This window comes from Rousettus aegyptiacus, unplaced genomic scaffold (genome assembly GCF_014176215.1).
Source record: "Rousettus aegyptiacus isolate mRouAeg1 unplaced genomic scaffold, mRouAeg1.p scaffold_m13_p_8, whole genome shotgun sequence".
Classification (NCBI taxonomy): domain Eukaryota; kingdom Metazoa; phylum Chordata; class Mammalia; order Chiroptera; family Pteropodidae; genus Rousettus; species Rousettus aegyptiacus.
Window position 1 is genome coordinate 68,520,185 of NW_023416311.1, and position 12,770 is coordinate 68,532,954.

The 12,770-nt window shown below is 35.9% G+C and overlaps 1 protein-coding gene across 2 annotated transcripts in view; it reads right to left on the minus strand.

Annotated features, from left to right (window-relative positions):
• Positions 1–12,770, minus strand: part of IQGAP2 (IQ motif containing GTPase activating protein 2) — a 248,303-nt gene that overhangs the window by 103,943 nt on the left and 131,590 nt on the right. For both annotated transcript variants that reach the window (XM_036225610.1, XM_036225611.1), the window contains exon 5: positions 9,975–10,051. In XM_036225610.1, the coding sequence (XP_036081503.1) occupies positions 9,975–10,051 (77 nt within the window). The remainder of the gene's footprint in view (positions 1–9,974; positions 10,052–12,770) is intronic.

Consider the following 12,770-nt stretch of genomic DNA (forward strand, 5'->3'; position numbering starts at 1 on the left):
TGTTGTTTCTGGAAATATCTATTCCATAAACTCACATGGTATTCCATAATAGGAATGTATTATAATTTATTTAATCAATTGCTGAGATGGTCACAAATTATTCACTATGGCAATGAATCTACTAATACAGATATGGATACATCTTTGTGCATATATCTTATTTGTTACTACAAATCCCTAAAAACAAACCTTACAGATTGAAAGGTATATACACAATCAAAGCTTTCAGTATATAACAATACCCCTTACCTTTCTTCGAGAGAATCTAACCTTCAGTTAATTTTATAGCTCTGTTCCCCTAGGAACCTGATAAAGGCATACTGACAACCATATTACTGAAGCATCATTGCTTAGAAAAATAACCCCTGATTGATAAATTGCATTTTTACCTGAAGGCATTACAAATACCTAATAGGCACCATATTTTTAGGTGTTCCAGAGTTTAAGGATTCTCATAACTGGCGCACACCTTGCAGGGAACTGGGAAGCCATGCTGTGGAGCCTTTACAATGGATACTGGCTCCTGGGAGCTGAGGCTCTAAGCCAGGGAGGCTCTTGCACCCACAATAACAGTTTCACTCTTTAGCAACTGAGTTGTCACGTGGGGTACTAAAGAGAAGTTTCCACATGGCTGGGTGACAGCCATGTTGAGTGCCATGTAGGCTCCCACTGAAGAGTAACTATGTGACGCTGTCCTGTCATTAGGCTGGGTTTCCTAGCCATTTCTTATCCTTCTGAGCAATTGGTGCCAGAAGTGGCTTTGGGTAGCTGTGAGAGTACAAATGTGTAGTTGAACCACTCTACACCAATACATGAGAATGACATTTTCTTTCTCTCCTTATCACCAGAGGATATTGTCAATGAAAACTTTGCTGATGGCCAAAAATGCTACTTATGTCTCTTTCCTTTTGTTAGTTGTGAGGGTAAATGTTTTTCATATATACATTGGCCATTTCCATTTCTTCCATGAAATGTATATTAATGAATATTTGAATTTTAAAGATTGACTTTGGGGGGATTTATCTTTCTTTGCCCTCTCCCCCATTCTCTCAAAACCACAACCTAAGGACAAAGAATAACTGACATTTTAACCATATGGTAATCTTAGTACTGAATTCCAATATATTTGTATCTTATCTACAGAGAAAAACATTAGACTCTGAACATTCTTCAATGTAAGATAGACATTATGTATTCATAATTAAGAGCTAGAAAGGATGTATTTCTTAGTTTAAATTCTATATCTTAAGAGATTATCAGGGATATAGAACTAATTACATAGACTCTAAAGACTTAACCTTCAAAGGTTCATGCCAAACAGGTCATTATAATTAAAACTACTATCCTGACAGTTTAAAAACCATAATATTTTATGAAATACTTCTTGACTCATTAACACATGGAAAAAATATTCCAGTTAAAAAGAGAGCTCATATTATGTGGAATAAATGAAATGTCAACCTCTTGTTCCTTTTTAGTAATGGGAACTACATAATTCAACAGAATTAAACAGATAAGTTAGTGAAGCTGCAAAAGAATTCTAAACAAATAAAATCAAGTCATATTTTAATAAAAATAGGTCTATAAACAATCAAAAATGTATCACTGTGTCACTTCAATTTCTCTTGTAATATCTGATTTGCATTTTCTTCTTCCCTTTTTACAACTAAATTAAAAAATATACCTGAAATAATCTACAAAGAAAACTATAAAATTAATTCAATGGTAGAATTGCTGAAAATGTGACAGTAAAATTTAAGTAGGAGACACTCATAAAATGTGTTCTAATACAAATTTTATATCTATAATTATTTCAAGTACTTAATGTCACATTTATAATGTATATTACTTATAGTAATATTCTGTTAATGTTTTAACATACTTTAAATTTATATTATTGTATCAAAGCCTAAACTAATGAATATCTATTATCCTGAATATATTTCTACTTCTACTTCCCCACCTATGTATTGTTGAGTTAACATAGAATTTTAAATGTATACTTTTATTTTCATATTATGTACCAAAAATTTAGATATACATTTTATTAGTTTCTTTTCTAATTTCATCTACATTCAATATTCCTCTCTTAGTTTTATCTTTGGTTTTGGTGTATATAAGTATTCAAAATTTACTAAATAGATATATTGAATGAATCACTAATTGCACATATTTTAACATTGAATTTATTCCTTGGGTGTTGGTTCTGTTTATTAAATCTAATACCACTTTCATAGTGTTTCCCTCAAATGTCTGGCATTCCTTGATTTGAGGCTCATCTTAGGGTTTCAGATTTGCTGTTTGTCACTGCTGATCACAGATTCCCTAAGAGAGAAGCCAGTCTTAGGGAAACTGTGGAGGAACGATGGGGCTGATGCCTGGAGGTGCCCAGTGTCTTGCCTTCTTAGATTGGGGCTCCCTGTACCTTCCTGGGGTCATCAGCTATTTCGGGTACTGTTATGCTACCCTGCCAGCAGCATCTGTACTTGCTGCTTTAGGGAAGAATCAGAAGGCTCAGCTGGTCTAAGCCCAAATATGCTTGCTCTGAGGCTCTCCTTTTTATATCTCTTTGCTTAGAGCCACCCCTGTGACAGACGACTCCCAGCTCTGTTGGCTTCTCTTAGTAGTTTCTGGGCTGTGGTCTTCTGTCTTATTTCTTAGGTAATCCAATCCTATCTGTTTGCTTTCTGTTGGGAGTTGTTTAAATTTCTGGTCAGTAGATGACATTCTTTCTTACTGCAAACGATTAAAAGAAATTACTTCTTTGGTAATTTCGTATCAGTTTTGGTAAGGGAGTAAGACAACTGTGCTCAATGATGTTGACACAACTGTTTTCACATTATTTCCTTTGTTCCTCCAGTCATTCATTTAATTTCTATTTATGGATTATCTACCATATAAAATATATTTTTCTCTACATACTGTCCCTAAAATAAAGCTGTTTAGTTAGCCACAAAACATAGGTTTGTTGGTAATTTGAACTAAAACAATTTACTAAACACAAGTATTAATTTTCCCCTGTGGTACTAAACATATTAGAACTATTTCCAATTATATTTTTTACTTCTCCATTTACACTATAATACTAAGATTAATCCCACAATAAGCAAATATTCTGGTTTAATTAAAAGTTACCACTAGGTGGTGCTGAGAAGTTACCACTTTTAGATGGAAGAAATTTCAGATTTAAAATTTACTTTAAATCGGATTTTCTTAAGCTAGTATGGATCAGGTAAAAATCTCATTCGCATATATATATTCACCAAAATTAAAAAATATATATTAATTTATGTATTTTATTAGGCTTCAATTTTCAATATTGTCTCTGATGTTGATGTTGAGGTTTAAACTATTAGCTTTAAAAAGATTGCTTTTCACAGTTTTATAGTAAATCTCTGTGTAGGAGGTGCTTTCAAGCATATTACTCAAAGGGGCATGCACATGTTTACTAGGAAACTACTTATTCACTATTCTCAGGCTGAAAAGAATCAGCAATAGCAGCCTGCTCCTTCCCAAGCATTTACATTCAAATGAGCCATTCTTTACCTGAATCACATAGGAAATCCAGAGTCTTAAAAAAAAAAAAGCTCACCCCATACTAAAAAAATACACCAATTTCTTGTAGCTCTTCAACACTGAGCGTATTAATCATCTTTAGTGCCTAACAGCCAGCACAAAAGGTTAAGAACATTCCAAGGAAAGCTGTGGAATTAATATCAGCATTGCTTCTCACATGTAAGAAAGGACTTGATGTGAAACAGTGAGCCTCTCACCACACCAGAAGGTACAGTCATATAGTGTACTTGGATTGCAAAGTGAGGCCAGCAACAGAAGGGTTGTCCTAAGGTAGCTAAAGCCTGCCTCACTGGCCCATGTGCTCCCATTTATATAAATTATATCAGTTCAAGTCCAGAAATGAAGAAGGGGGGGGCGAAAGTACTATTAGGGTTTTTTTTTCCTCCCCTAGTGCTTTCAATATATATATTAAAAGGTTCTATAGTAATAAAATGCAAACTTAAAAGACAAGAGCTGAATTTATTTCAGCTTTTCTGGATCACATCATGCACAGTTCATTTTATGCTGTAACATGTGAGATAAATGTTTGTAAATGAAAGCCTCATGGTTGACCAGAAAGATCACTAGACTCAGAAGCCCTGGATGCCGGCTCTAAGACTGGTAATATCTAGATGTGTGACTCTGAGCAAGTCATACAACCCAAGCTTTCAGTCTCCAATCAATGAAATGAAGGATCTGGACTAGAGTAACTTCCCAAGACCCTCCCAGTTCTAAGTCCCATGAGTCTTCATTCTGAAATCTCCTAAATATAACAGCTTAGAGGACTGTGCTGAAATTCAAGTCTGATGCCTCTGTTCTTTGTATCTTCTTTGTAAGAGGGAAATCCTTGACCCCCTTCCGAGACCAGTGACTGGCTGAGTCAGTAGCAGTGGGGTTTCTGGTGTCATAGCCTGATCTGCAATCTCAACTCTGCCATTAATGAGCTGTGCGACCTTGAGCAGCCTCTCTGTGCCTAAGTTGCCTTGGTTATAAAACGGGACTAATAACAGTACCTACCACATGGGTATGTTATGAAGGTTAAATAAGATGACACCTGTAAAGTACATTGAACAGTGCCAGGCACATAATAAGTTCAATGTTAGCCTTTGTTTTTATTATTATTATTATTATTATTATTATTATTATTATTATTAATTCCTGTTAAATGAGTGTGTTCTTCTTATATACTTACCAGTAACCTACCACACTGATTTCCCCACTTTCAAAACTAAGAACCTTTTACTATTTCCCCATACCGACTCTGCATCTGAAATGCTTTTATCTATTGAACCAAATTATTTTTCAACCTTAGTCACATACATCACTGCCAGTATCACATCAAAATCCAGTGTTCTACACTCAATTTTCAGTCAAAAGCCAAAGGAATCCTGAGGTACTTTTATCATTGGGAAATCAGTTCAGTGAAACCAACTGAGAGTGAAAACTCTAGAGGCTTCAAGTTGGAATCAATGGTGTATGCGCTGATAGGTGACACAACACGGTTCAAAGCTTCAAAGTGCTTAGAATTTAGTGGGACGGACAGAGCCAAAATAGTGATTCAGGATAAGAACAAAAGGAGAGTGGATGGTTCGAAGCGTAAAGAGAATTTTGAAAAGGAGTTACTTGAAAGATATGGAAGGCGCAACTGCCCTCCTCACCTTAATCCCACATACTGTCATCTCCAGATAGCCCTCCAGAGAACACAGGATTATAGCCTGTCCTTTTGGTTAGGGAACTTTCTAGAAACTTATTTATAAATGTTAATATGTTCCCTGTCAGAGATGCAGTCAAGCTGATATAAGGCATCAATTGGTTTCTTAATAGAAAAAGGGTTTTAAGGGAAGGAAGTATAATAAGACTAGGGAAGGTAATCATTACTGCCTGAGGAACCCATTGGAAGGCAACCAGATAATCAAGGCAGCTGTCAGACCGTGTGAGAGAGCTGGGTAGAAGAGCCCTTCTCCACAGAGAAGTCAGGGTACTGAGAACACCAGGCCAACCGGAAGTGGGGCTCCCATTGCCATTTTCACAAATGAAAGTCCCAAGTGCAATTTTGGCATTGTAGCCGCATTTGAAAATATGACTACTGGGACAGCACCTCCACAATCTGCAGCAGGAACTGTAATCCTTACACAGACGAGAGGCATGCTTATCTTTAGCTTGTTGTCAGTGTAGTAAAAACGTAATTATCAAATAAACTTCATACAGTAAGAAGAGTAGAATACAGAACTGTAATCTAACAGACTAGAGAAATCATTATGAATGCAAGACTTTAAAAGGATTCCTTGGAGGGTAGCCGATGCCATGTCATAAAGCAGGAATAACTGAGATAGGATTGGAACATTTTGTTACGACAACAAAGCAAGGATATTTCAAAGAATGTCAGGAACAGTGCTATAAGGACAAAGGAGCTGGCCAGAAAGAGTTCACAATGACCAAAATGAATCAATCTGGTCCATCAGAAAAGAAGATACTCATCTTGGTTAAGTCTGTGACAGGTCAGGAGTTCAAAACAATGATCAAAAAGTATGCCATAAAGTGTACAAAAAGGAAGTTGCTATATAGAGAGAAAATAAGACATGTATAATTATTCGTGTTGATTTTAACAAGCTGGAAAGTGTAATTAAAATACAGGTGCTTTGTTTCTCTATAATTGTTTCTACATTACATACACTACATATATACTACACAAAAGAATAAAGACCAGAGACTCTGAGTAAGCCAAATAGTCCTAGAAAACCAAGTGTTCCAAGTTAAGGAAGGAGTGAGGAACACAGCTGGTGGCAAAAATAGTTAGGTGGAAAGAAGGCCTGGCAATGATGGTCACACTCAATAGTCTAACAGAGAGAAGGGATCCAGAAACACATCCAGGACGATACATCAGTCAAATGCCCCAAATAGCATTGGGTAGAATCAATCCCTCGTCTCCGCGGGAGAAACCTCTAGAAAGCCCAACTAATTTCAAGAAAATATTAAAAAGGCATACATAAGCTTTTAATAATGTTAACAGATTAGGTCAATACATCATTATGTCAGGATGACGGGATATTTAACCCTGGACAAACAAGACATGGAAGTAAATTATTTCTGGGTAATAGGGGGTGGAGGTGGGGCTGGGACCAGATTATAAATAAGAACCTACCTGAAAGGCATATACTGAAAAGGAAAAAACGATCTGATCGATTTCACGAGTAAAGAGAACGCGGACTGGTGCCATGTTCTCTGACCAATTATTGATAGGTTAGAAACCAGATCTGTAACCCCGGCAGGTTTGCATGGGTATTCTTTTATTTTTTGCTGCCCATAAGATCATGTCAGCTCTGAGTAGGTAGCAAAGTATTACAGTCCTAGGATAAGTCAAAATGAGTGTACAGAGAAATGAGTGAAGGTTGTAGCGTGGATCTTTCAGAATAGGTTTAAGTGTGGAAAGTTTGTAGTCATGTATCTGGGCGTTTCACCTGCACTTTTAGGTATCTGAAGTGCTCAAAAAATCAGCTCTACTAAGTTTTTTAAAGGAATTCAATTTTATAACTAATGTTTACATTTTTAACAGCTGTTTAATATTCAAGCAATAAACAATATGCAAAAGTGTTCTTTTCCAGGTATAAACAGCCTCTGGACAGATAAAAAATCAGTAGTATTAACTCATTAGCAAGTTCACTCCTTAAACTAGTTCCTCTTCACTGCAGACTTTAAAACATTCCAAATGAAGCCACGAAAGGAAAACATGCCACATACATATTTTAAGTCCAAAGACACTCAAAAAGTCAGAAACAGTCATTTTCACTTAGAATTGAGAAAATAGGTACTTTAGCTTTTCCTTTGATATTCTTTCTGAACACTTCAATTTTTTTCCATAATGAGCATATTTTCTTTTTTCTTTTAAATAAGAAAAAGATAATAAACATTTCTTTGAAAAAAGAATGAGGCCACCCATCCCTGAGGAGAGTGTCTCTACATGAGGCAAAGTTTAAGGATTTCCTCTGGGGCTGCTGTGCTAACAATTCATTGGTGTCTAGGCTTAAGAACATCAAGCTGAACTGACAAAGGAAATATAAGAGTGGCAGGCAAGGAGCCTGGGTCAGAAATAAAGTAAAAAGGTGGGATGCGGGCAGAAAAGGGGAAAGTAGATACAAACAGGAAGCAAGGGCAAGAACCTAGGTTTTCATGAGGTTATTAAGCCTTAATCAAGAAGACAGGACACAGAAGACAAGCTTGCAGGGCCAAGAGATAACTTTGCAGATCAAGTCAGTACCACAGGCTGGGGCAGGAGGAAGACAGTGTCTGGGGACCTGGGGGATCTTCCTGTCTGGCTCCTGATTTATAATCAGAACTTCTGACCTGCCCAATTCCCTATCAGATAATGACTACGCTCTATACCAGTAATGCTGCTATATCTATAACCAGTATATAATGGCTGAACATAGTTATTTATTCTCAGCATCATTTCTAATTATGCAGCAAGGGCAAACCCACTGTACCTAGTAACGGGCTCTGATACCCAGCTTCCAAATGTGTCTTGCCCAACAGAGCAGAATATCAGCCTTATCTGAGTAACTGACTGCATTCTTGGCCATCACAGGAAAAAATTTCGATAGAATAAAACGTTAGATACACTTGACGCTACTGAGTTCCACATTAAGTAGCAGCCATGCATTAAGTTTAGAGCAGAGAAAAGTGAAAGAAATTCTCCCAGGGAATGTTGTTTATTAAGTAAACACTGCTTTGAAAGATCTGGTGAATGAGGGGCTCCCCAGGAATTTGTTTCAGGAGGAGGAACAGTGATGGGAACTCCATGATCCATAACTGAATGACTGAGGAAAACAGTCCTAGAAAATGTCACACCAACACAGGCAAACAATTGGCAATATTAAGTAAGAAGTTGCTTTCTCTTTGTTTAACAAACTGTTGAAGCCATTGTTAAAACTATGGCACACACAGCCAACCTCAGTGCAGTTCTGTATAACTTCTGTAGGAGAACAATGACATCACCAGAAAGGAACTTAGCACACCGTTTCGCCATTTCTTTATAAGCTGCTTAACAGTAATGCCCCAGGTGTCCACTTCAGAAAAAACAATTTAAGCTTATACAAGACATCCCATGAGCATGCTACACATTAGGAGATTAGCACCATGATGCATGGATATGATGATGATATTAACTAACAGCGGCTGGGGTACCAGGTCAAAAAACAGCATTAACCATAGTGTTAAGCGATCATTCTAAGTACTGAAAAAATATCTGACAAAGAATGTTGGGTAACACAGTTGAAAATATTCCTCAAAATAAACACTTCTGCACAAAAAAACTTTTAGAAAACCTGCCACATACAAGGAGGCAGGCATAGAAGTGCCCCCCCACAGTTGTTCTAAATTATTAGAATAAAAAGAAATCACAGAAAAGGCACCTACATTTGGTCTGTATTTCTAGCAACAGTCATCTTCCAAAGAAATCTCATAAGTACTGATCGGGGGTGATGGGGGGAGTCAAATTATATGACATAATCAAAATTCTTCTCTAGTAGGCCAGAATTGCAATGAATTATTATAGAAACCTTTTCCTTTGGAGAGGAAAAGAGCCAGGAAGAAGTTGATATAAACCTCTAAGCAGAAGATTCTGCCAGAAAAATGACTTCTAGTGATATAAACACAAGGCAGATGTTCTAAAAGAAATTTAAAATTTAATTAGACATGAAGCTTTCTAGTCATTACCTGTGTGCATTAAAAACAAAAGCCACAAACTGGATTTTAAAAATCATCTTTGTTACCATCTAAAAATCACATTCTACCAGCCCATTAAAATTAAGTGATCTGTCAACTAGAATTTCAACATTTTCAAAAATTAAGTAATTCAACAATTGCTTTAAAACAACACATGTATCTTGTTTTGACTAATTTAAAGCAGCTTCTAAGTTTCTTCTTTATCCCTAGGGTACAAGTTCTATTGAATAAATAAAACAAAAATTATACTGAATTTCATTAATCTGTGATAAGGATTGAAGCAAACTGATACTTCTAAGAGTATCAAAATCAAAATTATGACCACCAAAGCTGCTTATTTGATATATTTTGGCTATATGTGTAAACTAGATCATAACTCAAGAATACTATAGCACATTACTAGGAGGTCCCTAAAAGATTTAACTTAAAATTTCTCCTTATTATACTTATAGGTCTTTCATTCATTTTCTGGTTTTCGATTTTGAATTAGATTTTAAAAATTCAAAAAAATATATCTTCAAGGTCAAGAATTGTTTTTGTGACAATTATTTTAATTTTGGACCAGCAAGTTCAAAATATCTATCTCGATCTAATAAAAAGTTCTTCAAAGTTATTAAAATAATTTAAGATTTCTTTTAAAGTTAAAATTGTAGTTTTATTTAAATTTAATTCATGGACTTTTAGTTGTATTTTCCTACCTCAGTGCATGAATGCAATAAATCATTCTTGGTATGTTTTTCCGGTCATAAACATCTGTTGTTTCTGGATAAAATATCTGGAAAACAAAAGAAACAATGTGTTTATTACGTTTTGCTTTTCGCAATTATTTTACATATCCCAAGTGATCCTACGGTCATTGTCCTTGCTGTGCTGTTTCTATTTAAATGTAGAGGAACCTTTCAGTTATAGTTTGATCTTGCTCTACAGGAAGACCAATGAGTGAATCTGGACCCCTGCCTGACAAATCACTCCTCCTAGTGGCTGAGGAGAGAATACGTGTGTGTGTGTGTGTGTGTGTGTGTGTGTGTGTGTGTGTGTGTGTGTGTGTGTGTGTGTGTGTAGCAAGGGAGGGGGGGCTTTGGGGAGCGGGGGACAGGGCGGGGGGAGGTCCCAGTGCACCACTCCAAAAAGGCTGCATCCACATGGCTAGGTGGTGGTTTCACTCCACATGGCTTGAGCCCATGCAAGCTCTGCTTTCTGTAGCAGAGTCACTCCTCTGACTGGCCAGAGGCCTGCTGGCTTGAGAACAGTGTTTTTCTTACAGCATTTTATTGTTAAGGACTTGGCTTCGCAGATCTGTAAACATGTGTATACACACATACACATGAATATTTTTTTCTGCTTAAAGTAACAGACTTCCCTGAATATAACCTAGAAAATGAAGTATAACAGAAAAGTATCTATAATCCCACCTCCAAATTGTCACCATTAGCATTTTAGTATTTTTTATTCCAGTCTTCTTTCTGGATTATGTCTCTGAATTTTTATGTTTTGTATGTGTGTATAAAGTTACTAGACTGGAAGGTCTGAACGTTAAGGCCTTTAATACCTGTTTGCACTATTCTTTAGCTTGAGACTAAAAGCCTAATAAGAAACAGATCTCAGAATGGGGCACCAAACTTATCTGTTCCTAAGCACCAAAAACTAAATAATCAGGTTCAAAGATTGTAAGAATAAAATAAACATATAGGCATTATTTGCTTTCAATAAATATTTTATAAAATTTAACATAAATATTAAACCACATACAATATAGTAGTACTTGATGCTCAAGTACAATTTTCTGTCGGACAAAGCTGAAAAAAAAAGACGCAAAATTTCTTGAGATACAAATGTGCAGGCACTGAGCTCTGAAAGAAATGTTTGTAGCCTAGGAAAATTCAAAGGTCTTTCCAACCTTCCTTAAGGAGAAGCAGATTCCCAATTCAGAAGAATGTGACCAGGGTTAAAGTTCTCTATATAAGCAGAGGACAATAACTGCCCCTCTTCTTTAAAAGAAAAAAGAAACTTGTATATTTATATTTCCTCTGGGAAATCACTATGAATGTGTCTTCATTTAGCAAAGGAGATGGGATTGATTTGTAGTTCACTAGAATGTTTTATTCAGCACAGTATTCCCAGCACCTAGCATGATGCTGAGCACAGAGTGGCACTTAAAACGGATGAATGAAGGCATTACTAGCAAATATATCAGTCAGTTCAGTACACTGTTGGTTTCTCATTCCACAATATAATGTATCGAAAACTTCATAATAAAAATCAGAGTTAAAACAGAATCTACTCTATAGATCACCTGTTTGGCTTAAAATCAAGGGAAACCTAGCTCATCATACATGCAATTGGAAAAGGTTTAAATCAAATCTATTAAAAAAATGAAATTACCCTAATCTTAAATTTTGTTGCCTCATACAGGAAAATCCTATTGGAAATGTTTTATTAATCTATTTACCACTCAGCACTACGTAGTATTTGCTAAATCAAAATCTAGAAATATGAATTCTGTATTATAACTAGTTCCCAGAAGGGTATTTGATATTCTGGACATTTTAGAAGAAGGGAAACAATTAAAAATGACAGAATAAATCAATATTGAGTATTTTGAGATAAAATAAGCTGAGCTAAAACAGACATCGGCAAAAATATGTTAAAATAGGCATTTATAATTTACATTAAGGAATTTTTTGTTTTTGTCATGGTGGGTACTTTTAATTGCAAACCTGGATTAATAATAATTACAACACAAGTCTTAATTAGCCTGCAGCATATACCCTTGCCTTCAAAGCGGTCCACTCCTAAATCGTTTCTTTAAAATAGCTGTACATACTAAGCAATATAAAGGCACAAACTATAGATATATTCAAGAACCTGATGGATCTTGAGGGCATTATGCTTACTGAAAAAAGTCAACTGCTTAAAGTAACCTACTGTATTATTCCACTTCTATAACATTGTCAAAATGACAAAACTATATACATGGAGAACAGATTAGTGGTGGTGTGGGGACAGGGCTGGGAGAAGGATGCAATACAAAGGACCACTCTTCTGCGGCATCTATAGCCCGATTGTGGTAGTGGTCACACAATCTGTTCATGGGATAAAACTGCATGGAACTCCCTCTCCCCATACACACGAATGGACACATATAAAAATGGTTAACATTGAATGAAGTTTGTAGTTTAGTTAACATCATTGGGGAAAGCTGAATGAAGAATATGCATAGATGTACTATTTTTGCAACTTACTGTGATTCTATAATTATTTCAAAATAAGAAGTTTAAGAAAAGCTCTACAATTTCTACCAAATGCAATTATTTCCTCATTTCCCCTGCTGTCTTTCTGTCACATAAGCTTACAGGTGCCTGCTCTTTGAATTTAACAAGCTCTGAAGACATGGAGTTTTATTTGGAGGATCTATTTCAGGAATAAGAGCTCTAAGCCCCTAGTCTTTAAAATTTTAAATGATACAATGATTTATAATAATAATTTATAAAAAT